Below are 27,977 nucleotides of genomic sequence, written 5' to 3' on the forward strand. Positions count from 1 at the left end.
AACGCGTGGACGTTTTAAAGATTAGGGCTTCATCATCTTTTGAAATATTTGATATGAAAAAGAGCTCAAGTGGATTCAAAATTTATTCTCATTATCCTACAAACTTCAGCATTATATTTGTCAATGAAGGAAAAAGAAGAACTATAAATTTTTAAAATACAATTTCAACAGTTGTAAAAAATATATATATGGTTTTACGTTTTTGTAGCCTTCTTGGGCAAAGTTTCTCCACAATGGTAATTGTCAAGAATGCACATACTCTATGCCCTCGTTTAAAAATTTCTGATCAGGAAACGTGTCATTACTTCAAGTATAAAGTCAGATATAAACAAGTCTTGTTCATGGCACCTAGCTGAAATTTCTCCTTAAAAGATTAAAAAAAGAAAATTGGAAGTTTTACACACATTCAGTATTTAATATATTCCTTAATGCTATGTATATTATATTTATGTTACATAAATAAATATAAAGACATGTTCTCACCACGGCCTTTATTTATATACATAACCAAATCACGCCCACGTTTTTCTAGCATGCTACACGAAGGTTATCATTTTTTTCCCCGGTGTGCTGACGTGAAAAATATTGAAAAGTACTCCCTAAAAGCACCTTTAAATATTCAGCCTTTCTTTTTGCAGGCAAGTCAAATGAGTAGTGGACAGGACATAGTGTGCTGTGTAAGGACTAGCCTGGGCAAAAGCAAAACAGTGAGAGAGGAAGGGTATTCCCAAAACTACACGAATATTGCAAGGGAGGACTTTCTTTTTAACTCGCTCAAGGCACATAGCTTAATTTTGCAGGGCTGGAAGAAAAAGATCGACAGGTAAAAATTAACCCTCACAAAATTAAAACAAATATTTGTCCTTTATTTCTATCATTTAATCTGTTAAATACGTAAAGTGATGCAACACAACCCCAAAAGGCATGCCCAGCAAGGCCAGGAGGAATTTATGAGGGAAGCCAGGTATTCTGGCTGCCCAGCCACTGCCCTTATCCACCAGCGTGAACCTTCCTTTCAGATCATCTTCTCAAATTATCCATAAGAGAGTTATCCACATACTCAATAAGAAAAATATTTCTAATTATATCCAACCATTCTTAACATGAATGAGATTTATGCGGGGATGCAAGATTGCCAAGACTTTTTTTGCCAAACGATTCCTTTTGACTTAAGAAAGAAGAAGCAGCTGCATAGTTTCCATAGCTATCCATATAAAAGGGCCCTTGGAATGAGGCTGACTCGTCCTGCTTTAAAAAGCTCCAAGGTAAGTGGGAACAGGACCGGCCTTTCAAGAGGGACACTGGCTGGCTACACTGCCCAGTGTCAGCTGCAGCTGCCGGCTGGGGTATTGCTCCTTCCGATACTGCACATTGTACGTGCATGATTTTTGTTGCCTTCTGTTTACAATAGCAAGTAATGCCACAAACAGGATTTTTGTTTTGCTTTGTTTTCTTTCTGGTTAACTAATCAAGTACTTTTTCCTCTTCTTTTATAGAACTGTCTCACTTCCAGGCTGCATCTTCTCACTTGCTAACAAGGTAAGATTTGGACTAACCAGTCCCTGGAGGAGAAGGCGAGAGAGCCTCTAGGACAGATTTGTGTCATTTAGCAACCTTTGAGAAAGTGCCTGTCTCAGTAAATACCTTAACAGCTGTATTTCAGGAAAGGTGTGGGAGAAGGAGACGGAGGACTTGCCTTTTAGAGCAATGCACCTCGTCTTAGGACTCAGGCACTGGTGGGACGACATTTTTGCAAGAGAATAGTTGTTAATAGAATATTATTTTGTTTCTGTAGGAAAAAAAAATCTGCACTAAGATTCCCTGGCTAAAAATCTCAAATTTGATAAAAACGTGTCCTGCTTTTAGAATTCATTTAGCAAACATGATCTCTAACAAATAAGAAGTACCTAGGAAAATGCTTCTTTCACTTCTTTAAAGACTTCTAAAAAGTTACTTTATCCAGTGCTGAGTGTTGTATGAAACCAAAACACTATGAATTTTTTGTCACATAGATAGTAAAGATATTAGTCTGCCCCACTACTACACACTGCATTTCTAAAGAGAGAGACTGGTGGGAAGATGATTAAAATGAGTTTCAAGTAATTTGATCACGTAATGACTGAAGTAGCATCCTCTGCTAAACCTTTCATTCTACTGATGCCACCGGCAACCTGCTGACAGCACAGAATGGAGCAGCGGGAGCCTGCCTCTTTCGGAAGGAAATGTGGAATAGCAGAGGGAGACTTTAATATGGAAGAATGAGGATAACATCTGCTGTGGCTTTTATCCTCAATTAGTTTAACTGGGTTAAACTGATTAACTGGATTTAATATGCAAAGAAATTATGTTAGAGAAACTCTACTAAGCACCCAGCTTAAAAAAAAAAAAGTAAACAAAATTATAATCCGACCCCCCGCCAAATCCGTTGAACATGAGCACTTCTAGCTGAACATCTCAAGGAGAAAATAAAGTTCTCTTACATTATATGGCAGGAAATGTAATTCTCTTGCATTATAATAAATGATATTTTATATCTAGTAGCCTCAACTATTTCAATTTGCTTTCTCAGTCATTATTTTAACTTTTCTTTTTCAAAGTGTCTTCACTCTATCTCATGGGTTGTGGATTCAGAAAGGCAATATTATAATCCCTATTCTAAAGATGGAGACACTGAGGCTCAGAAAGATCAAGTGCAACCCAAGATCACAAGCTCCTTAGCAGCATGCGAGGCTACCGCCCAGCCCTCTTATTAGAATGTCATTCTTGAAGGATGAAAGAAGATAAAAAACCACTGTGTACAATGCTGGGTACACAGTGACCCCTGATGCCTTTGAGTCCTTGTAATATGTTTGTTTCAATAACTGTAGCATGGAGTACAGTGCACCTGCCTGATGAAATTTTCAACTGGGCCTATGAAATACCATCAAGATAAGAGATTTATGGATATAGATGACAATCCAGAATCTCTACTATGAAATGTTTCATCTCCTTTAGGACCTCTGAGTTCAGCAGCCATGAGTTCAGACCAGGAAATGGCCATTTTTGGGGAGGCTGCTCCTTACCTCCGAAAGTCTGAAAAGGAGCGCATTGAGGCCCAAAATAGGCCCTTTGACGCCAAGATATCTGTCTTTGTGGCCGAGCCCAAGGAAGCCTTTGTCAAAGGGACTATCCAGAGCAGAGAAGGTGGGAAAGTGACAGTGAAGACCGAAGGAGGAGCAGTGAGTAGAGTCCCAGGAGCCAACCACATTCTACTGATGATTTTGTTTGGTCACTCAGTTGACAAACAGTTACCCTTCCTGTTTTCCAGACTCTGACAGTGAAAGATGACCAAGTCTACCCCATGAACCCTCCCAAGTTTGACAAGATCGAGGACATGGCCATGATGACCCACCTGCACGAGCCAGGGGTGCTGTACAACCTCAAAGAGCGTTACACAGCCTGGATGATCTACGTGAGTGCCCCCCACCCCCAAAGTGGGCTCTATCACCGGACCCTGTCAGCTCATTATAGTATAAATGGGTTACAAGTAGTGACTCATTGCGCTTTCACTAGTAATGTAACTAGTTAAAAGGTTCACAATTGCTGTTGTAAGGCACAGCCCAACAGCTGGCACTTAATCCTTTGTCTTCTCATCCAAAGCCAGGCAAGGCCATTGTCCACTAGGACTGGGTTTGCCGGAGAGCCCTTGAACAAACACTGGAGCAGCTACTGTTTATATCTCAACCACATGCTTACATCTCCCCTCATCCCCATTCCTGATGCAGAATCATTCAGAAGGAAAATATAAACTCATGTATTAACACTTAAAAATAATGTTTTTAAAGACCAATTTTCTCTCCTCCAAAATAACCACAATTTGTATCTCTGTGTTCTGGTCCCTTCCATGTGGAATGCCTCTTTGATGAAGACTTTCCAACTTCCCCAGGCAAAGTTGGATGTTGTGTCCTATTGTTTCTGTCTCTGCAATAACACTGACAATGTTTTTCCACCATCAGTCATTTACATGTCTGTCTCCTACATAGACTGGAAGTTCCTCAAGGAACAACATCTCATTTATGTTTCATTCTTAGGGCCTTGTAGAGGCTTTGCACCTAATACAAACTCAGTAGTACTTTCTAATTGAATCTATTATGTTAGGTTGACATTTCTGTGTAGGGTTTTTTTGTTTTTTGTTTTCTGTTTTCCGGCCGTACCATACGGCTTGCAGGATCTTAGTTCCCTGACCAGGGATCGAACCCGCGCCCCCTACAATGGGAGCTCAGAGTCCTAAGCACTGAACCGTCAGGGAATTCCCGTCATTTCTGTATAGTTTAGCCGCTGCTGCTATTCAGCTGGACAACACCTACACAAGTGTACCTGGTGTTCAGAGTCAGCATCCGTTCTGATTGGTTGGTACTTATCCTAGACCAGTTGTCAAAGATTTTGGAAATCCGTCTGTTGTAATCATAATGTATTTACATCATTTTGTGTTCTGTATCTTTATAACTCAGTAGTATTTTACAAATATTTCCCCAGTGTTGCTGCATACCTTCATGTGTGCCTTTTTAAATGCCTGGATCATAGTATCTTAAGAAGATTTTCCATAGTTCACCTAACTATTCCATGTTGCTGAGTATTTAGGTACCAAATTTATGTTTTTATGAATTTGAATGTCTTAATGCTACAAAGGAAATATATGCCCATTTTCTAAACTACAGTAAAAATGTCTTATACTACATTTAAAAAATCCCAAAACTTTGGAGCTCCTGCTATGTGAAAATCACTGTGACAAATCCCAGGAGGAATAATGAGAAGTCTAAGCTACAGTCCCTTCCCTCAAGGATTCTGCTGTCTTGTTGAACCTTTCAACTAGTTTTCGTGCTGATGCCTTGAAGACATGTAGAGCACTTAATTAAAGTGTTCCTTTTAGTGAAAATTCATTTAATGAGTGAATTGCACAAATCACAGGAAAGGTGTTCGGCTAGTTATTCTTTCTTATTCCCTTGCATAGACCTACTCGGGCCTCTTCTGTGTCACCGTCAACCCCTACAAGTGGCTGCCGGTGTACAACCCCGAGGTGGTGGCTGCCTACCGAGGCAAAAAGCGCCAGGAGGCCCCGCCCCACATCTTCTCCATCTCTGACAACGCCTATCAGTTCATGCTGACTGGTGAGTTGGATGTTTTGTGCATTTTTTTAGAACAGAACCATAGGAGAAAAAGACTCTACCCGTCTCAGCACACTCTTTGAGGTGGTCCCCTAAATGCTATTGCCCTTTGCCCAGAACCAACCTAAACACACTCCAGATTTTAAGGTGTATCTGGTATTGAAACAGTTATACCGTACGTCTTAGTCCTAGAATATTGTCTCAGCTAGGTCAATCTAAGGTACAACGGCACCCTGGGGAAAGGGCTGAAAGGTTTCCCCTTCAGAGAGAGTAAAACATCAAAATGAACTTTTACTTTCCCTAAAAAATATGACTAAGGCCATGATTATTTCCAAAGCTACCACCTTTACCATATTTACTCCTTCTCACACACTAAAAATATCTCTAATGCCTATTTTTCATTACTTCTTGTACCTACAATAAACATGCTACTAACTTGTCATCTAAATCCACCTGAAAACCCAAAAGTCCACTTCCGGTGAGTATTTAGTGGTGGAGTATAAAAAGAGAAAGTCTGCTGCTTCCTTGCAGCGTTCTGTTTCAATGGTAGTCTGTATACTAATGTGCGGAGGGAGCCACAGGGAGCAGGAGACAGGGGTGCTGGAGAAGGTGCTAGGCCTAGGGCCACCAAGTCCTCGGGATTGCTGGAAAATACTAAGTCCATGCCATTTTATGTACTTTCCATTTACAAATACTGGGTTGGCCAAAATGTTCGTTCAGGTTTTTCCATAAGATGTTAGACAGTATTGACCGTCCTTAATTTCTCTTTTGTAGACCGAGAGAATCAGTCAATCCTGATCACGTAAGTAGATTTGATGCTTTCTTTTCATGACTGCAATAGCTACCAGCTTTGGGACCTCTACTGACTTGGTTTTTATTTGACAGCGGAGAATCCGGGGCTGGGAAGACTGTGAACACGAAGCGTGTGATCCAGTACTTTGCAACAATTGCAGTCACTGGAGAGAAGAAGAAGGAGGAAACTGGCAAAATGCAGGTGGGTCTGACTGGCGTGTCAGAATCAAGACTGGCAGGGCGTGCAGGAAGCCCCAGATGTGAGGACTGTTCTTGCCTTTGCAGGGCACTCTGGAAGATCAAATCATCAGTGCCAACCCCCTGCTGGAGGCCTTTGGCAACGCCAAGACTGTGAGGAATGATAACTCCTCTCGCTTTGTAAGTCTCTTGGACACTATTACAGACACTGCTCACTGGTCAAAATTTATGGGATGTTTGTGAATACATTCTCTGAGTCTTTTTCATTCCATTCCAATTTCATTATATTATACCATGGATCTTTCCTTTTCCTCTGAGCATGTAATAACATGGATCCAAGTCCTGTCTAAAAAGATATATGACCCTATATCTGAGTTCTTATCTTTCACTATTTACAATTATCCACAATTTTTAAATTTTAAAGATAAAATTATTTTACCTAAAAAATAGGAGATAACACCTTTTTCTACCTGAAACAAACTGTCTCTGAATTGATTTAATATTAAAATGTTAGCACTTCAAGTGTTTTGAGTTTCTCAAAGATTTGATATGATTCAAGAACAAAGTAGTAATGTCAATTTTTCTTTCAAGGGTAAATTCATTAGAATCCACTTTGGCACTACAGGAAAACTGGCTTCTGCTGATATTGAAACATGTAAGTGCTTGGATATACTTTGCAATCATTTCTGTTTCTTATGACCTATAATATTGACTAAAATTTTCATCTCATATGAATTTTTACATTTTTCCTCTTTGTTATTTATTTCCTTCCAGATCTGTTAGAGAAGTCTAGAGTTACTTTCCAGCTTAAAGCTGAAAGGAGCTATCATATTTTTTATCAGATCACATCAAACAAGAAACCAGAACTAATTGGTAAGAAATGTCATAATTCCTTTTCAAAATTACTACACCCGCACCTAGCAATGCCTGGTCCAACTCAGTATTCCACGATGGAATTTTGTCAACTGTACACATTGTCTTGATTTTGAAAACAGCTTTGTAAGTTTGGTAAAAATTTATGTGTGCTCATTATAAAAATTCAAAGGGAGAACTGAAAATAACACCTCCAAATCCTATCACTATGAAAATAATCACTATAAACACTTGGATGAATATCATTCCAGTCATTTTCTGTAGATATATCTTTACAAATAGATACATACATACAGTAACTGGAATCACAGTTACATGCTCTTCCGTAATCTCTTTTTTTCATTGAGCAATAACATATCATGGCTTTTTCCATCCCAGTGCCTTAGAATTTGTCTAGAAATCTGTTATTTTAATGAAGAGGATATTTCATTTCTGCCTACCTTTGCTCTGTTCCATGTACTTAGAAATGCTTCTGATTACCACCAACCCATATGATTTCCCATTCGTCAGTCAAGGGGAGATCAGCGTGCCAAGCATTGATGATCAGGAAGAACTGATGGCCACAGATGTAAGTAGAACACAAGAAAATTAGAATGATTATTTGGGGTCAGAGCAACGGTCCCGCTAGATAAATACTCAGTTTCTCGTAGAAATCACAAAAGAAGATTCAAAGATGGGCATGGATGTACCACCTGGAGTCAACTGAAAAGACCGGGAGGCGCCCCCGCAACATCTCACTTTCCCGTGATAGTCTTTTAAAGAGCTATCCTTTCTGAATTTCCCTAAACCATTTTTTTATAATCTACTTGCATTAAATCCATACCACCTCTCAAAATAATAAGTTTACTATCCTTGTTCTCTATTTTAAGTTTACTTTTTGCATCTTCAGAGGGTATGCACCTGTGATTCCAATGCTCTGTGCTGGCTTCTAGTTGACTAGCTCCCTAGACACCCAACCTAAGGAGTTCCTTGCTCCCATCGGTACTGGCAGTTTCCTCAGTCTGACCAACAGATCAGGAATTATCCAAATGTGAACTATTAATGGTAAACATGTGGATCATAACCTGACAGTTATTCTACTGGTTGTGTTGGCAGAGTGCTATTGATATTTTGGGCTTTACTAATGAAGAGAAGATCTCTATCTACAAGCTCACGGGGGCTGTGATGCATTATGGAAACTTGAAATTCAAGCAAAAGCAGCGTGAGGAGCAAGCGGAGCCAGATGGCACTGAAGGTATCAACTGAGTCATCCACCTGACTTCACGTTTGTTTGAAAATAACTCTTTTTTTTAAAAAATTTATTTACTTAATTTATTTATTTTTGGCTGCATTGGGTCTCCGTTGCTGCGTGCGGGCTTTCTCTAGTTGCAGTGAGCAGGGGCTTCTCATTGCGGTGGCTTCTCTGTTGCAGAGCACGGGGTCTAGGCACGCGGGCTTCAGTAGTTGTGGCACGCAGGCTCAGTAGTTGTGGTTCGCGGGCTTAGTTGCTCCGCGGCATGTGGGATCTTCCCAGACCAGGGATCGAACCTGTGTCCCCTGCATTGGTAGGTGGATTCTTAACTACTGCGCCACCAGGGAAGCCCGAAAATCACATTCTTAACTTGTTACCCTTGAGCTTTCCTGGGAAGACAAATTCATTTCCAAGAATTGCATTTGAAAGTAGACCTAGATAAGATATGTGCGGCATGGGTATTAGGCATATGTTCCTACAATTTCTGAAGTTCTTTAGGGAACACTACCCATAACCAAGGTCTTGAACTTAGTGAAAAAAACGGACAAGAATACTCAAAAAGATATTCTGAAAACACTGCACAAAATGCCTGTAGCTTAAAAAAAAATTTTTTTATTTGAGGAAGTGGGTTGCTTTGGGCCATAATAACATCATTCTATACTTTCTTCCTTTCAGTTGCTGACAAGGCAGCCTACCTCCAGTGTCTGAACTCTGCTGACCTGCTCAAAGCCCTCTGCAACCCCAGGGTCAAGGTCGGCAATGAGTACGTCACCAAAGGCCAGACTGTAGAGCAGGTAGGTGCATAATTCAAATTCAGAGCCAGGGATGCAAGCATTTTACGGTCCTCTATGAACCTCAAGGGATACACCTTTGTCTTTCAAGGTGTACAATGCAGTGGGCGCCCTGGCCAGAGCCGTCTATGATAAGATGTTCCTGTGGATGGTCACCCGCATCAACCAGCAGCTGGACACCAAGCAGCCCAGGCAGTACTTCATCGGGGTCTTGGATATCGCTGGCTTTGAGATCTTTGATGTGAGTTGGTAGTACGTTGCTAAGGGGTTTTTACAGTAAAGCAATGGAAACATCAATAAGAAGAAATCTGTGAATATTATAACCTTTTATTACCAATGTCAAAAAGTTATGCTAAAATTTAAAAGACAGTGATTGGGCAGCTAATCATTTATCGTAGTGGCAATCCCACTTCTATGAGGAATAAGCTACTTAATGAGGACTCTTTAACTTGCTACATGATCCAAAGGGAGTCAGGAATTAGGTTGCTGTAGTGAGGGGTTTAAAAATCCCACAATGCAAAGTGGAGTTAATATAAAAATATCAAAATAAACCTGTGCAGTGCATAATATGCTCTGAATATATGGTAGGGAAACCATTCAGAAACACTTAGGCAGGTAGTAAGAGCTGAGAAAAGGTCAGTAATTTAGAGTCAGCATTAATATATTCAATGCAAGGAACTCTTAATTCTCATCAATGTGATATGGGATAAAAACTCATATTTGATTATAAAACACATTTTTCCTGCTTATAGTTTTAAAGAAGTTTATCTTTTTCTAATTATAAATGTAAAACTTAGGCATGGCAGAAATTATGGAAAATCAAGGAAAAGGAGTCCATGTTAATTCCACTATTTATATCTAGTTAATGTTAACATTTTGGCTTTTAAAAAAATATGAGTGTGTGTTAATATACGGTACATAATATTTGGAATCTTGATTGTTTTCGCTTCACATCGAAGAGTAAGGGTGGCAATTCTTGCTCCCTTGTTGCAGCGCTGACCATGATGGCTTCCACATGATACACTCCTCCCAGTCAGCTTCTAATGGGTTTCAAATTAGCTGTTAAATGAGTCAATAGAAAATGCAGAAGACGAAGGGAATAAACATGGAATGATTAAGTAGGAACTCAGAAAACACCTGAGTCAATTTAAGCAAGTGCAAGAAAAGAGAATTAATAATAATGATGATTTAGGATTTTGTATAAAATGGCAGCGGAGAAAACAGTAGATTTCACAGCCCCCCAAGAATTTTGATACCCATAATCTAAAGGCTATTCTACATTTTTAAATTAAAAAGCCCTATATCTTAAAATGCTCAATTTGCTAAGAGAAAAGTAAACACATCTGTTTATTTAGTTCAACAGCCTGGAGCAGCTGTGCATCAACTTCACCAATGAGAAACTGCAACAGTTTTTCAACCACCACATGTTCGTGCTGGAGCAGGAGGAGTACAAGAAGGAGGGCATCGAGTGGACGTTCATCGACTTCGGGATGGACCTGGCCGCCTGCATTGAGCTCATCGAGAAGGTCCGTTTCAAGTTTTGGAAACTATGTTTTGTGAGAACTAAATTATTCATTGCACCTTGTTTAATTCTATAGACAAAGAAAAATGCTTATATAGAATTGTAACTTTGTGTTGTGGTCTGCTTTCAGCCTATGGGCATCTTCTCCATCCTGGAAGAGGAGTGCATGTTCCCCAAGGCCACAGACACCTCCTTCAAGAACAAGCTGTATGAACAGCATCTTGGAAAGTCTGCCAACTTCCAGAAACCCAAGATGGTTAAAGGCAGGACCGAGGCCCACTTCTCCCTGGTGCACTACGCCGGCATCGTGGATTACAACATCACTGGCTGGCTGGACAAGAACAAGGACCCCCTGAACGAGACCGTGGTCGGGCTGTACCAGAAGTCTGCACTGAAAACTCTAGCTCACCTCTTCTCTGGGGCTCAAACTGCTGAAGGAGGTAATGCTCAAAAAAATCCCAACATGCTCTCCTGATATTACAAAATGTGATGTTAGATTGAGGCTAGTGATATCATAGCCCAGGCTGAAGTGTTGCAGGGCCAAATCTATTGTGCCTGCAAGTCCTGAGTAAGTAGGCTGCATTGTGATTATACATTCACTCCAGCACTGACGGAGGCCCTACTGCAAAGAGTCAGAAAGGAACTTTCAACATCTCAACCAATGAAAAGGCTTGGCTTCTATGATTCTCTCCTGCTTTTTCCTCCATATCTGCTGGTTATTGAGTACCACTGAAAAGTGGATGCAAACTTAGTTGACATATAAGATTCATTCAGGCTCAAACAGAGAGGTCATCTGTGTTGGAAAAATGTTCCATCTGAGCACAGAAATCAACAAATAGGCAAGAAATAGCCCTGTCAATTCAAAACTATGTTTGAATGACACCTTGTCTTATTTTTTCTCCAGAGGCGAGTGGTGGGATGGCCAAGAGACATGGTAAGAAGAAGGGCTCTTCTTTCCAGACCGTGTCTGCCCTTTTCAGAGTAAGAGAAACTATTTTTGACACTCTCTTGTTATTTTGGGAGTTTGCTTTTAAAAGCACAAAGTCTTCTCTCCACAAGTCATTTAGGAAAGGACTGACCTTAACTAATGGCTTCTGTTCATCTAGCTTTGAAGAGAAGAGCTTTAAATTACTCGGAAATGATCAGGTCATCTTTCATGCTAAGCCAAATAATAACAAATATTTTATAGGAAATGTTATAAAACGTAATGCTCTGCTATGCATAATCTAGTTGAGTCTTGGAAATAAGCAATGGTGGGCTTCCTTGGTGGCGCAGTGGTTGAGAATCTGCCTGCCGATGCAGGGGACACAGGTTAGAGCCCTGGTCTGGGAAGATCCCACATGCCGCGGAGCAACTGGGCCCGTGAGCCACAACTACTGAGCCTGCGCATCTGGAGCCTGTGTTCCCCAACAATAGAGGCCGCGATAGTGAGAGGCCTGCGCACCGCGATGAGGAGTGGCCCCCGCTCACGGCAACTAGAGAAAGCCCTCACACAGAAATGAAGACCCAACACAGCCAAATAAATTAATTAATTAAAAACAAAAATAAAAACAAAAAAACACAGGTGTCCAGCCTGCAAACAGTCATTTGGAAAAAAAAAAAAAAAAAAAAAAAAGCAATGGCATGTGCTCAAAGAGACTAAATCATCAGTAGGACTAATGAAAATCTAACAGCTAAGCTTTAAGGAACCTAATATGGTATCCATGTTCATAATCTAGTCAATTCTCAATTTAACTGGTAGGATTGTTCCCCTTATAGATAATCTTTATGCCCTAAAAGTTGATAGAGTTGGAAAGGGGAAGCTATGAGAATAAGTCCAAATGTCGTGCAGGCTTGTATTTCCTTCCTGGAGAACCTCAGAGTTTGGTAGGAGAAAGGGTGATCATCCAGGATGGGAAGGCAATGGCTTTGTAAATGTATGTGGGTGGCCAGGGACAAGGGTGGGAAGGAGGACGGTGCTTGTAAACACTGAGAAGAATCACCTGACAGCCTGCTTTATATGTGTAACTCCTGCCAACTCAAGTGGAGAAAGAGGTATTGAGGAGGAAACTGCATCTCAGGAGAAGTTTACCAAGGTGGTACCTTAAGTTAAAATGGTCCAGAAGGATCATTCAACTCAGCCATGGACATTGATTTTATAGACATCACCAAATGCTCATAACCATGTCTAAATCTCAGATAACAGGATTTTCCCTGATTCTACAGGAGAATCTGAACAAGTTGATGACCAACCTCAGGAGTACCCATCCTCACTTTGTGCGGTGCATCATCCCCAATGAAACGAAAACTCCTGGTAAGAAGTTCTAGAGTGGAAGCACAAAGCATGACTGCCATACCTCCTTTTAACAAAACTCTGCAGTGAAATAAATATGGTTTTTTTTTTTAGGCGCCATGGAGCATGATCTTGTCCTGCACCAGCTGAGGTGCAACGGTGTGCTGGAGGGCATCCGCATCTGCAGGAAGGGGTTCCCAAGCCGAATCCTGTATGCAGACTTCAAACAGAGGTCAGACTCTCCTAATTATGGTGTTTCCTGGAGTTTAGTATAAATATTATTTAGTGCAAGCAAAACAATTTAGTGAAAAACATGCCTTTGTTATTTTTAATTTGCTACAAAAAGAGTAAAAAATTATAAGCCTCAAAACACCTTTAAAACACAGATATACCACATACTAAGCACTCTAGAGACTTTTCACTGGATTTACCATGCTCCTGGCTTAGCTCATAGATGTCTACATTAACTTCAATAATTATGAGAACAACCATTTTTGAGTGCTTAATATGTTTGGATTATTTCACTTAATCCTTCCAAAAACTCAGTAGAGGTAAGTACTATCAATAGCAAATGCATCTACCAAGGATAATATGTTACATTTTATTGGTCATCTACACACTAATGTGAACAAAATTGTAGAATACTTTCCTGAGAACAGGGTCTGATGAGGCAGAAAGGAAAGTTGCAACTGTGCAGGAAGGTAAAATGGAATAAAAATAGACAGTAGATACTAGATTGACCATCTATGTATACAATGTCCTTCCTGTGAAGAAAGAATCATTGTTTTAAAGCTCTGGGTTTTTTAAATGGATCATTTAACACTTAGCTACTACTAGTCTCATCAGTACACCAAGTTTTAAAAAACTATATTTACTTTACCAGATACAAGGTATTAAATGCAAGTGCAATCCCTGAAGGACAATTCATTGACAGCAAGAAGGCTTCTGAGAAGCTCCTTGCGTCCATCGACATTGACCACACCCAGTATAAATTTGGTCACACCAAGGTAATAGTCTCTAAGGCCCACCAGACACTATGCCTGTCCCTTTGAAGTCTATGTAAAGTTTCTGATCTGCAACTCTGCCCACACACAGGTCTTTTTCAAAGCTGGCCTTCTGGGGCTCCTAGAGGAGATGCGAGATGACAAGCTGGCCCAGCTGATTACTCGAACCCAGGCCAGGAGCAAAGGGTTCTTGGCAAGAGTGGAGTACCACAGGATGGTGGAGAGGAGGTATACAAACATATTGCTTGTCTAGTCACATCCTTCAGAAGCATATTTGAGGTGGCTTACAGTTAAGGCTCAGATATGATAAGGCCACCAGAGTAAGAAGGGATGAATAAGAGTCTGATGCTGAAGTGGAGATATACATGTACCAGAAAAGTTAAGGTAGGAATCATCACCACAGAATGCATCGAATGCTTGGGTAAAAAATAAAAAAGAGAGGGAAGCATAATAAAAAAGAGAGAGAGATGTGTAGGTCTTATCTAACAAGAGAAAACATACCACTGAGTAAGCAGAGACAAAGTGTTGCCCTAGCATTTGGTTCTAATATGAATTTACTGGGTAGATCATTAAATAAGATACACTGAACTGCACAGCAGACAGTATTTTCAACAGTGGTTTTACTCAAGATGCAGAAACAACTTCTTCATCTGATCATTTCGATTATTGAATTATTATGATTTAAATTATTAAGGGCAAAATAGGTGACAAAAATTTTTTCAGTAAGTTAATACAATTTCACCGAGGTACCTGGCACTTTAGTGATCTAATTTGATGCAGGGACAGAGTTCTTAGACTACAAGTCAGGTGTCTCAAACTGCAGGACGCATATGAACGAGATCCATAGGGAGAAATGCATTTTATATTGCCACCTGTATATCCATGCATACATGTATGTGTGTGCAAATATATAAATAATTTACATGGAACAGATTTTCTATCACCTGTAGTTCTGCTAATATCTTTTACTGTATTCTATTTCATTAAAAATAATAAGTTTGGTCATGAACCTATATATATACATATATATAGATATATATTGGGGCAATTAATTGCCCATGTATGAAGGTAATTAATTTTTTAAAATAATTTAGATTAAAACAAATGTGATGAGATTAGAGTAGAATGCAAAAATCATACAACATTAAAATATAAAACCAGAGATTTTTCAAAGAAATTCTGAGTTTTTAATGAGTCCCTTTATCCCATGCCCCACATCCCTGAGGGGTCTGGTTCCCCCTTCACTGCTCTCAGTGGCATTCACATAGGAAAGTTTGCGAAGCACTAAAGCAGAGCAGTACTTCTCAAAGGGTGGTCCTTGGACCTACACCATCAGCATCTCTTGCAAACTTGTTAAAAATGCAAATTTTAGGCCCCACCTCATATCTGCAGAATCTGAATCTCTGGGGAAAGGGTCCAGGAACCAGTATTTGATGAGATGAGATCATCAAGACATTAGATGAGGGACTTCCCTGGTGGCGCAGTGGTTAAGAATCTGCCTGCCAATGCAAGGGACACGGGTTCGATCCCTGGTCTGGGAAGATCCCACATGCCGCGGAGCAACTAAGCCCGTGCACCACAACTACTGAGCCTGTGCTCTAGAGCCCGCGATCCACAACTACTGAGCCTGCGTGCCACAACTACTGAAGCCCGTGTGCCTAGAGCCTGTGCTCCGCAACAAGAGAAGCCACCGCAATGAGAAGCCTGCGCACCACAACGAAGAGTAGCCCCCGCTTGTCACAACTAGAGAAAGCCCACACGCAGCAACGAAGGCTCAACGCAGCCAAAAAAATAAAATAAATTAAAAAAAAAGAAGTTAGATGATTCTTATGCACACCAAAGTTTGAGAAGCACCAATGTAGAAAAAGGAATGATTAATTAGTCCTTGACCACCATCCCCAAATATAATTTCTTTCGTCTGTGCTTTTGAAAGTAAGTGAGGAACATGGTGGAGGGCAGAACCTCCAACTCTCACTGCCAAGATTTCATCTCATTTCATCATCCACACAATATCTAATTTGCATCAATTAAATTTCAGGGAGTCTCTCTTCTGCATCCAGTACAATATCCGAGCCTTCATGAATGTCAAGCACTGGCCCTGGATGAAACTATTCTTCAAGATCAAGCCCCTGCTGAAGAGTGCGGAGACGGAGAAAGAGATGGCCACCATGAAGGAAGAGTTCCAGAAAACCAAAGATGAACTTGCCAAGTCAGAGGCAAAAAGAAAGGAACTGGAGGAAAAATTGGTGACTCTAGTACAAGAGAAGAATGACCTGCAGCTCCAAGTTCAGGCTGTAAGTAGTGGTATCATCCTGTGTACTGCTAATCAGGACGCAAGCGCTATGACTCTAGCCACAACTAGAGGCAGTGAGTTGGGTAGTCAGTGTGAGAGACACTCACTGGAGGGAGAAGGTTAAAGCACTCTGATGGTACTAATGAAGTCCTTATTCCTTCATCACCCAATAAGTGCCCCCAAACCAGAACCAGGGCAATGAGCTAGAACTGACCATTTTCTTCCATTCTGTACAATTTCATCAAACTACAGGGTTTACAACTTCTTTTCCCTATGAAGACAGTCCTTGAAAGTGATTTTAACACGAAGCTAGCCCAAATAAAATATTAAGGAGAGGATAGCATGGAGAGAGTGATTTGTTTTCTCTGAAACATCCCTGAACTTCTAGGTGTCTATGGGTCTTAAATCACAGCATGTATAGCTGACAAATGACAGTATTCTACATCAATTTTTATTGAATTATTGTTTGTTATTGATCTCCAAAACTGAGATTTGCTCTTTCAAATCCATCTCCATAGTCAGTGCCGTATCACATCACACCCGGATTGCTGCATCAGTACCTAACTTGCTCTGCCTACCCCCAACTCTCTCCCTCCATCCAGCCTGCTGCTACTCCCAAACCAAGTATTTTAGAATTGCTTCCATCAACTCTGAAATGTAATTTATGAGACTGTCTTTCATTTGGAGTGAACTGAATTGGTCTGGTATAATTTACTCATCACAAAACCATATGTTTTTCCTGCTGATTAAGATTGGTCTCTTCTGTCAAGTTTGGGCGGTGTAATAATTCCTTCTTTTAGATTACAGAAGGGAAAAGAGCTGTTTTTCTGTCCCCACTCCTTCCAAATCTATCCTGAATTCTCTTCTCTTGTCCCTAGGGAATCACTTAGACTCTGTCCTACACCACTATACTCACTACCTGGCTATCTGCAGCACATTTTATTCTTTTATGTATTCGAAGACTGATATGGAGGCTCACTGATGAATGTACCTATCAATTTCTCTCTCATTTCCTGTCCACCCCCAACCCTCTTAAGTAGAAACATAGGTTGCTAGGAATTTCTTGATCACTTTATGCCTCAAATAGAATTTAGAGCATCTTAACCAGGATCATCCTACAAGACTACAATGGGAAATAATTCAGTAGCGGCTACATCCAGAATTTCTCCTGCTGGAATCCTTTCTCTCCTCCTGATCCTTCTCCCAATAAATTCATTTCTAAAAGACCAAATCCTACCCATTCTCAAAGCCCAACTCAAATGCCACTTCATTCATGAAACCATATCTGATACAACTTCTCTGATCTCTTATGTCACTAATTGGTTTCTGAATTAATGGTAGCTTGTTGGGGTTAAGTTTTCTAATCTACTGTAGAATATACTCTTCTCAAGGAACAGGACAATATCTGATACATTTTGTTTTTCTCACAATGTGGAGCCTCCTGAATCACACACAGAAGGTGGTTCATAAAAGTTTAAGCCAAAGAACCAATAGTGGTGATTTACACCGTTATCATTGTGAAATACTTCATTCTTACTTCCCAATTTTGATTTTGCTTCCAATTCAAGGAAGCTGAAGGCTTGGCTGATGCAGAGGAAAGGTGTGACCAGCTGATCAAAACCAAAATCCACCTCGAGGCCAAAATCAAGGAGGTGACTGAGAGAGCTGAGGATGAGGAAGAGATCAATGCTGAGCTGACGGCCAAGAAGAGGAAACTGGAGGACGAGTGTTCAGAACTGAAGAAAGACATAGATGACCTTGAGCTGACACTGGCCAAGGTTGAAAAGGAGAAACATGCCACGGAAAATAAGGTAGGAAACGTATACAAGGAAAGTTTACTTTTTTATTATTATTAGGGGATACAAGCATAAAACTGAAGCCACCAAAATGTAACATGTAATGCAAAGTGTTTTTACTTCCTAAGGTGAAAAACCTCACAGAAGAGATGGCAAATCTGGATGAAACCATCGCAAAGCTGACCAAGGAGAAGAAGGCCCTCCAGGAGGCCCACCAGCAGACCCTGGATGACCTGCAGGCAGAAGAGGACAAAGTCAACACTCTGACCAAAGCTAAAACCAAGCTAGAGCAGCAAGTGGATGACGTAAGTCTAGGATTATCAAGGAAATTATTTTCTTTGAAAGGAAGCTAAGCAATCCTTTTGACTCAACATTATTTGTATTTAGCTTGAAGGGTCTTTGGAGCAAGAAAGGAAACTTCGCATGGACCTAGAAAGAGCTAAGAGGAAACTTGAAGGTGACCTCAAGTTGTCCCAAGAGTCCATAATGGACATTGAAAATGAAAAACAACAACTTGATGAAAAGCTCAAAAAGTAAGTATGAAAGAATTGCTTATGAACTTGCTTCCAATGTTGCATATGAACTCAACTGTTATCCTTTGCTACTTTTCAAAAAGGAAAGAGTTTGAAATCAGCAATTTGCAAAGCAAGGTTGAAGATGAACAAGCACTTGGCATTCAACTGCAGAAGAAGATCAAAGAGCTGCAGGTAAGTTCATATTTCCATCAGTCTGGCTCAAAGAGGCACAGTTATGACATAAAAAAGCTAAAATTGAGCTTTTCCCCACTGCCAGGCCCGCATCGAGGAGCTGGAGGAGGAGATCGAGGCAGAGCGGGCCTCCCGCGCCAAAGCAGAGAAGCAGCGCTCAGACCTCTCCCGGGAGCTGGAGGAGATCAGCGAGCGGCTGGAAGAGGCCGGCGGGGCCACTTCAGCCCAGATTGAGATGAACAAGAAGCGGGAGGCCGAGTTCCAGAAAATGCGCAGGGACCTGGAGGAGGCCACCCTGCAGCACGAGGCCACGGCGGCCGCGCTGAGGAAGAAGCACGCGGACAGTGTGGCCGAGCTGGGGGAGCAGATTGACAACCTGCAGAGGGTCAAGCAGAAGTTGGAGAAGGAGAAGAGTGAGATGAAGATGGAGATTGATGACCTTGCTAGCAACGTAGAAACGATCTCTAAAGCCAAGGTACCACAGTCTGAGAAATTGTCATTAACAACAATGACCCTTTATGTGCATGTCACAGTTTGCACAGGCCCCTTTACACACAACATGTCATTTGTTTTTTGTAGTAATCCAGGAGGTAAGCAAGAAAGATATTAGTATTTGTATTATTTCCACTTAATCATATGAAGAAAGTAATATTCAAAGAAGTTAAGCACATTGGCCCCATGACACTACTAACAAATGACAGCACCAGCAGTGAGCATAGGTTGTGAGTGTTCTCTTGTTCTCCAACTGGAGAACACAGGTCTCCAAAATTCTCAATTATCCAATAAGCAAAGTTTCATTGTACATAAAAACAATCAAGTATTTATAAACATGCTTTTAGAAAACGTGCCATTCAATTCTCACAAAATCTTAAATTTAGTACATGATCTTTAAATTTTTTATTATAGGCATACCTCAGAGATACTGCGGGTTTGGTTCCAGACCACCACAATGAAGCAACTATCAGAATAAAGCAAGTCACACAAATGTCTTGGTTTCCCAGTGCATATAAAAGTTATGTTTACACTATTCTGTAGCCTATTAAGTGTGCAATAGCATTATGTCTAAAAAAATATACATCCCTTAATTTAAAAATACTTTATTGCTAAAAAAGTGCTAACCATCATCTGAGCCTTCAACGAGTCATAGTAGTAACATCAAAGATCACTGATCACAGATCACCGTAACAAATATAATAATGAAAAAGCTTGAATATTGTGAGAATTACCAAAATGTGATGAGAGACATGAAGTGGGCAAATGCTATTGGGAAAATGGCACTGACAGACTTATTGGACACAGGGTTGCCACAAACCTTCAATTTGTAAAAAAACAAAAAACAAAAAAAACCCAAAAAACAAAAAAAACCCGCAGTATCTGTGAAGAGCAGCAAATGAGGTATGCCTGGAATACTGAACAAAGCTTCACAATCAGCTTTTTAAAAACCTCAATGTATAGTTTCATCTTAGGACAGCAATCATAAAATATATAGAAAAAATTCTAATATATCGTAGTACATATAAGAAAATTTATTTTATATGTCAAAATAAATATTTTTCTGTTTTAGAAGAAACTGCAGCCATGGCAAAATATTATTAAAATGTCTTCATTTGCTTCTTCTACTTTTTCTCTCGCAGGGAAACCTAGAGAAGATGTGCCGCACCCTGGAAGACCAACTGAGCGAGCTGAAATCGAAGGAGGAAGAGCAACAGCGGCTGATCAGTGACCTGACAACTCAGAGGGGACGCCTGCAGACGGAATCTGGTAACTCTCGCCTCTATGAGGCCTAAAAGTGGAGATGATGTGGTCAAAAACCACTGATATGGTGATGTGAGAGCCTAATAAAAGCAACCGAGAACATGCGTGATTCAGCGAACAGCTCAGGCTCTCACCCTACATGCAAGGTCACCTGGGGACAATGCAGGAGATGAAGACTTCCATAGGACTGGGCCAAGCTCTGCTCCACAAAGGCCTTGAGGATTTGGTCACATGGAGGGGATGCTTGGGATCAGGAGTCGCTCCAGCATGGGTCCAGGGCTTCTGTTTTAGACCAAGCTTCTTTTTATCTAGATCAGAGTGTACCAAATTCCTGAATAGGGCAATGGATAACCCAGTCCCTCAAAAGTCTTATGAAACAGGGACAATGTAGAATTAGACATTTTAGCTACCTTCTCTGACAGTTATCAACAGGTTTTGCACAATATTATATAACCCTGAAAGAATCAGTTATGGAGAGAACAAAGAGAATTTAAGCTGTATTTATTCATTCAGGTTAATATGTAAGTTTCACCATAAAAATCGGAAATTTGACATTAGCATGAAGGTGTCAACAGAGAATTCAATCCTCTGAGTACTCAACTGGAAGGCGGTGTTGAGAGTTTAAACTTACTTCTAACATGGGCTTGCGAAACTTTTCCTTTGCCTTAAAGAGCGGTGCCATTTCTGTTGCCCATCAGGTGAACTTTCACGTCAGCTAGATGAAAAAGAATCTTTGGTGTCTCAGTTATCAAGGGGCAAGCAAGCATTTACTCAACAGACTGAGGAATTAAAGAGGCAACTTGAAGAGGAGATAAAGGTAACTATCGTTGTGAGACTCATTTTTTTCCCCTAACCTGACCCTAAATTGGAGTCCATTACACCAACTTTAAAAAGGTTTTGAAACTTAAGAATTAAACAATTAAATATCCAGTAAAAAGAAGGTGTAACTACCTCCACAGGCCAAGAGTGCCCTGGCCCACGCCCTGCAGTCCTCCCGCCACGACTGTGACCTGCTGCGGGAACAGTATGAGGAGGAGCAGGAATCCAAGGCTGAGCTGCAGAGGACGCTGTCCAAGGCCAACAGCGAGGTGGCTCAGTGGAGGACCAAGTACGAGACGGACGCCATCCAGCGCACAGAGGAGCTGGAGGAGGCCAAGTATGTGCGCAGATAGGAGAGAATGTGCAGAGAACGCTGGATGTTGAATCAGAAAGACACAACCTTTGAAGATTCAGTGAATTAGCCCACAAACGTTCATTAATTAGCTCCTATTTGCCAGGCACTATCAGGCCCTGAGAATAAGACATGAATAAAGCAAACACCATCACGACCCTCCTAGCCTCAAATCTAGTTAAGGAAACAAAGAATAACAAGTAATTATACAGATAATCAGCCTTATTGCTGGTTGTCAAGCACACCAAGCTCATTGCTGCTTCAGGGATTTGCAATTGTTGGCCCCTCTGTGTCTGGAATACTCTCCCTCCAGATCTCCCTCTGGCTCACTCTGACTTCTTTTAGATCTTGACTCAAACGTTACCTCCTTGGAGAGGACTTCCCTAAGTATCTAGAATAGTTGGCCACGCCGTACTCCTTTTTATTTTCCTTCACTGCACTTATATCTGCAATATGTTGTTATGCGTTTTCTCACTTGCTTATTGTTTCTCACTTGTTTGGAAGCTTCATGAGGCAGGGACCTTTTCTGTCCCGTTCACTGCTGTGTACTCAGCATCTGGTTCATAAAAGCAGCTCATCAATATTTGTTGAGTGAATGAATGGATATTTTTAATATGAAGTTCCCCATACTTTTCAGCATGGTAATAGTTCATAATTCTTGGTTTGGTTCACTTCTTTCTACAAACATACATAATCTTCAAGGAAGAAGCTGGCCCAGCGGCTGCAGGCTGCTGAGGAACATGTAGAAGCCGTGAACGCCAAATGCGCTTCCCTTGAGAAGACGAAGCAGCGGCTCCAGAATGAGGTCGAGGACCTCATGCTCGATGTTGAGAGGACAAACGCTGCCTGCGCAGCTCTGGACAAAAAGCAAAGGAACTTCGATAAGGTAGTCTCTACAGCAGCCTCTGCTCTCCACCATTGTCCTCTATCCTTTCCAGGAGGTAACCACTCTCGGTGGGTGTTTCAGGTCCTGGCAGAATGGAAACAGAAGTATGAGGAAACTCACGTCGAGCTCGAGGCCGCTCAGAAGGAGGCCCGCTCTCTTGGCACTGAGCTGTTCAAGATGAAGAACGCCTACGAGGAGTCCTTGGATCAGCTAGAAACTTTGAAACGAGAGAACAAAAACTTGCAGCGTGAGTCCCTTTCACTTTCAATAATTTTCATGCCTTGGAGGAACCTTCCTCTTATGTCCTCTGTCTGATCAAACCTCTACCTGTCTTTACCCAAACAACAGAGGAGATTTCTGACCTCACTGAGCAGATTGCAGAAGAAGGGAAACGTATGCATGAACTGGAGAAAATAAAGAAACAAGTGGAACAAGAAAAGTCTGAAATTCAGGCTGCTTTAGAAGAAGCAGAGGTACAAGTCAAAAATGTGCATTGTAAACAGATTCAAAAAAAAAATTAGGACTAGCCACATATATTGAACAGAAAAAGAAACAGCACAAAATTAGTGGAAGGAACATGTGCAGAATAACTTCTGAATGTTTCCATTCCCTGCTAATGTCACCCCTTGCTGTCATTAAGGCATCTCTTGAACACGAGGAGGGAAAGATCCTGCGCATCCAGCTGGAGTTGAACCAAGTCAAGTCTGAAGTTGACAGGAAAATCGCTGAAAAGGATGAGGAAATTGACCAGCTGAAGAGGAACCACATTAGAGTTGTGGAGACCATGCAGAGCATGCTGGATGCTGAGATCCGGAGCAGAAATGATGCCATCAGGCTCAAGAAGAAGATGGAGGGAGACCTCAACGAAATGGAAATCCAGTTGAACCACGCCAACCGCACGGCTGCTGAGGCCCTGAAGAACTACAGGAACACCCAAGCCATCCTCAAGGTAAATGGGCTCAGGAGATGGTCCCAGGGCAGTTGGGGTGACTGCAGCCCTGAGAACAAGGTGTCTCAATGATCGTTCATTCCACAGGATACCCAGCTCCACCTGGATGATGCTCTCCGGGGCCAAGAGGACCTGAAGGAGCAGCTGGCGATTGTGGAGCGCAGAGCCAACCTGCTGCAGGCTGAGATCGAGGAGCTGCGGACCACCCTGGAGCAGACGGAGAGGAGCAGGAAGATGGCAGAGCAGGAGCTCCTGGACGCCAGCGAGCGCGTCCAGCTCCTGCACACCCAGGTGGGATTCAGCACAAAGAATTCACCTTCAGTAAATGCTTACACCCCAGAAAACATAAGCTTGATTTTTTTTATATGACAGTCAGGTTTTATACTTCTACCAAATTTTCAATGCATTACTGAGAAATCTTTCACTGTTTCATTTTGTACATATTATTATAGATTACTTCCTAAAATATTCTAAGGCTTCCCATATTCTTTTGTGTTAATATCTTTACTGACCCTGGTTAACAATATTGACATATTTATTGTGGAAAAGTGAAATATTCAAACATCTGTTATAATTTTGTCCCTGTGAGTGGTCTCATTGGTAAATGGTGGTTATAAAATTATAAAGCTATTTGGTCTAATTATGAACTATGTACTTGAAAATGCTAAATATTCTATAACATTTCTATTTTAATTAATTGTATTGCATAGCAAAATAATATTAAAGGGCATTTGACTTGCAAATTTTTATCTGAAATTATTTTCAAGAAAAATGTTTTTTGAAAAGTACCACTAAGTAGTTTAGTAACATGATTAAAAGAACATATAACTTACTTTTAAACAGAACACCAGCCTGATCAATACAAAGAAGAAGCTGGAGACAGACATCTCCCAAATGCAAGGAGAGATGGAGGACATTATCCAGGAAGCTCGCAACGCAGAAGAGAAGGCCAAGAAGGCCATCACTGATGTGAGCAGAGGGCCACATAGGGGTGGTCAAACTACAGTCTTGATGGGCTACCTCAGCTCTCTCAACTGGTTTTGTTTTACTGCTAATTAGGCGGCCATGATGGCCGAGGAGCTGAAGAAGGAGCAGGACACCAGCGCCCACCTGGAGCGGATGAAGAAGAACCTGGAGCAGACGGTGAAGGACCTGCAGCACCGCCTGGACGAGGCTGAGCAGCTGGCCCTGAAGGGCGGCAAGAAGCACATCCAGAAGCTGGAGGCCAGGGTGGGTCTCTCAATATCTATCTATTTCCATTTCTTCCCAATGCCTTACTGGATCAAAGTTCTTAAGAGCCTACTCATTCGCAGGTGCGTGAGCTGGAAGGAGAGGTTGAGAGTGAGCAAAAGCGTAGTGCGGAAGCTGTCAAGGGCCTGCGCAAATACGAGAGGAGAGTGAAGGAACTCACCTATCAGGTACAGCAACAGTTTTTATCAGCTAAGCACTCCTTGCATATACAGGAAACAGTCATATGCGATGATACAAGAGTCATGTGCTTTTGAAGTAAGGCCCTGTGGTTTTTATCATCTTTCAGACGGAAGAAGATCGGAAAAATATACTCAGGCTTCAGGACTTGGTAGATAAACTTCAGGCAAAAGTGAAATCTTACAAGAGACAAGCTGAGGAGGCTGTAAGTATCCTTAAGACAGAGGGAAGGGAGAAGTCCTCTGTTAAGAAAAACTAATAAATAAATAATTAGATTTACTATTTACTTCTTGTAGTAAATAAGCTGTTTGCTTCATAGAAGACTGTGTACTTCTTAGAAACGTTTGCACATTTTTTAACTTATTGCTTACTATTTGTAATACGAATAGATTGATTTTTAAAGTTAACATTCAACCCACAAAGAAACCTCAAAAAATTTCAAAGCAGAAATAATACAGGCCACATTCTCTAGCCACAGTGTGATAAAGTTGTAAAGTAATGAGAACATATAAACAAAAATTTCCAAGCACTTAAATGTTAAAAAACTAACTTTCCTAAAAAACGTTTGGATTAAATTAAATAAAAACATAATTACTGAATAATTTTTAACTGTAAATAAAATTTCAAGGAAGATGAGACATTTATAAGCCTAGAATGTAACCAAAGCTGTCCTTGAAGGACAATTCATTGCTTTATATGCTTTCATCATGAATCAAGAATTTTAAAAAATGAAGAAAACTGACAGTCCAATAAAGAAATCATAAATAATAATAAAATAACAAAAGTAAGAGGTGTTGATAAAGATAAAGTAGAAATTAATGAATTAGAGTATTCTATTTTCTAATTTGATAATCTCACTAACATCTAGGGAAGTAATAAAATAAATACACTTATAACTAGATTAATCAAGGAAAAAGTGAGAGAAAATACAAACTCACAACAATACAAATGAGAAATGGGACAAACCATACAGGTAGAAAGGTTATTTTTTAAATGTAAAATATAAATCTGTTAAGACAGTTAAAATCTTAAAGAAATATGAGAATATAATTTACTAAGTTGGCTGAATAAGTTATTTCAGAAATACTTCTGAAAATGGACTCAGGTCCAGATATGTCTTTCAAAATTTCAAGGAACAGATAATCCCTGAGCTATGTAAGCCATTCCAGAGCATGGGAAAAGATGAAAAGCTTTCCAAATCATTTTAAGAAGCTTGCATAACCCGCATACCAAAACCTGTCCAAAAGAGAACAGGGGGGAAGACACTAAAGGCAGTTTTATTCATGAGTATAGTTATAGCAACCCTTACTTTTATTAAGGAGACTGTCGGGACTTCCCTGGTGGTCCACTGGTTAAGACTCCGTGCTCCCAATGCAGGGGGCCTGGGTTTGATCCCTGGTCAGGGAACTAGATCCCACATGCGTGCCGCAACTAAGAGTTCACATGCCACAACTAATGAGCTCGCCTGGTGCAACTAAGACCCGGCGCAACCAAATAAAAATAAATAAATATTAAGGAGACTGTCCATCAGTGATTAAATAGGCTTAATTCCTACAAAGTAAGGATTACTTAATATTAAGGAGTCTGTCAATAGAATCATTACATCCAAAGTAGGAGAAAAAAAGTGATTGTTTTGAAATGTGCCAAAATGATATATGATAAAATTCAACATTTATTTCAATATAAAGAAGCTATTAAGAAATTCATCCTTAATGATAAAGAATATCTAACTCGAGCGAATAGTCATCTTCCAGCAAGCATTAACAAGCATGATTTTATCCTTGCCTTCTTCTCTGCTCTTATATTTTTCTTACTCTAACTGTGGTACATATTTTTTTTCCACCTTTTGGTTGCAAAAGTAGAGTTGTGATGATTTATGAGACACAAAGTCCCAAATAAATCATAAAGTTAATTTCAATGATAAGCAAAATTCAGAAGGTGGTAAGACAATAAGGTTTCCCGCTGGGTATTTTAACTTTTCTGCAGATGGCAAGTCCTTTCTTCCCTTAGGCCTACAGAGTCTAGAAAGATGCCCAGTATCGGTGCCTTACAATTCCATTTTTATTCTCAGGAGGAACAATCCAATACAAATCTATCTAAATTCCGCAAGCTCCAGCATGAACTGGAGGAGGCCGAGGAAAGAGCTGACATTGCTGAGTCCCAGGTCAACAAGCTGCGGGTGAAGAGCCGGGAGGTTCACACGAAGATCATAAGTGAAGAGTGACCATGTCCTGACACTATGGAATGACTGGAGAGAGGCACAAAATGTGAAGTCTTTGGTCATTTCTCTCTGTAATTATTGTCTATCCTGCCCTACTGCAAAAGAAGTAAAGAGCACAGGGCACTGTGCAAGCAATATCCTTAGACTGGTCTTTTCTTTTCTCTCTCTCTCCTGAAGCGATGTCAAAACTTGAATAATCACAAGACTACCAAACAATCACATTTGACCTGCCACTAAGAAGGAATTATGTACTTGCTTTTATTTTAGGTCTCTAGTAATACTTTAAGACCATAAAGTTGTCACTGATCAGGGAAGCCTGTTCTGATGCACAGAAATACGGAAGTTATTTTTATTTCTAACCTTTCCCTAATATTGGGGTATAGCAGGATCTTAGAAAGCTCCTGCTTCCCCTAACATGAACCTATTTTCCAGGTCTATACAAAGGATGGCACTAGCTACATTTTCACACAGGGGATGCCTCCTGAACTATATCATTAATTCTCGTTGCTTAATAACTAATACAAATTCAAGGTAGTATTATTAGCACAGGAAGATTTTCATCATTAATACATGTAATATATACAATATATTCATAGTATATGCACTGGATAATAGGTACCACACGAAACAGTGAGATGTGACCTTTCTCCATATGAAAGCTACAAAGTGGCTATAAAGTCTGGAGACAAAGGAACTATTATTCTATATATTATTGTCAATAGGCAAGTATGTTTTCAGACTTCATGGCCCCCTGTAATCATGTAAAGAGCCAAAATAAATGAATAAAAGTATCAATAAAATATGATCCCCAAATAAATTATTCAAATGTATATTAAACCCACATAATGATACGTACGAATTTGGTGCAAAAACTAGCTATGGTAGCAATCTGAGTTACTCAGAGGAGCTTCCTGAGAGAATCAAGATTTTTTAAGCTGGATTTT

General features: G+C 40.5%; 1 protein-coding gene across 1 annotated transcript; it reads left to right on the top strand.

The window, feature by feature from the left end:
* Window positions 1–1,261: 1,261 nt before the first annotated feature.
* On the top strand, window positions 1,262–27,176 carry LOC103007948 (myosin-2). Its single transcript, XM_007175277.3, has 40 exons — window positions 1,262–1,373; window positions 1,497–1,539; window positions 2,995–3,218; window positions 3,308–3,451; window positions 4,991–5,147; window positions 5,919–5,946; window positions 6,030–6,138; window positions 6,222–6,314; window positions 6,726–6,789; window positions 6,909–7,007; window positions 7,472–7,575; window positions 8,103–8,241; window positions 8,914–9,032; window positions 9,121–9,270; window positions 10,385–10,555; window positions 10,682–10,991; window positions 11,456–11,532; window positions 12,757–12,844; window positions 12,938–13,055; window positions 13,707–13,830; window positions 13,919–14,055; window positions 15,866–16,121; window positions 17,689–17,931; window positions 18,045–18,221; window positions 18,304–18,449; window positions 18,533–18,623; window positions 18,709–19,098; window positions 20,258–20,384; window positions 21,077–21,195; window positions 21,338–21,534; window positions 22,252–22,435; window positions 22,517–22,682; window positions 22,784–22,908; window positions 23,076–23,384; window positions 23,472–23,675; window positions 24,228–24,353; window positions 24,444–24,614; window positions 24,698–24,802; window positions 24,922–25,017; window positions 26,884–27,176. Exons 3-40 carry the CDS (start codon window positions 3,015–3,017, stop codon window positions 27,034–27,036), a joined length of 5,820 nt encoding a protein of 1,939 aa, XP_007175339.2. The 5' UTR covers window positions 1,262–1,373; window positions 1,497–1,539; window positions 2,995–3,014; the 3' UTR covers window positions 27,037–27,176.
* Window positions 27,177–27,977: the final 801 nt, after the last annotated feature.

The sequence above is a fragment of the Balaenoptera acutorostrata genome, chromosome 20, assembly GCF_949987535.1.
Source record: "Balaenoptera acutorostrata chromosome 20, mBalAcu1.1, whole genome shotgun sequence".
Classification (NCBI taxonomy): Eukaryota; Metazoa; Chordata; class Mammalia; order Artiodactyla; family Balaenopteridae; genus Balaenoptera; species Balaenoptera acutorostrata.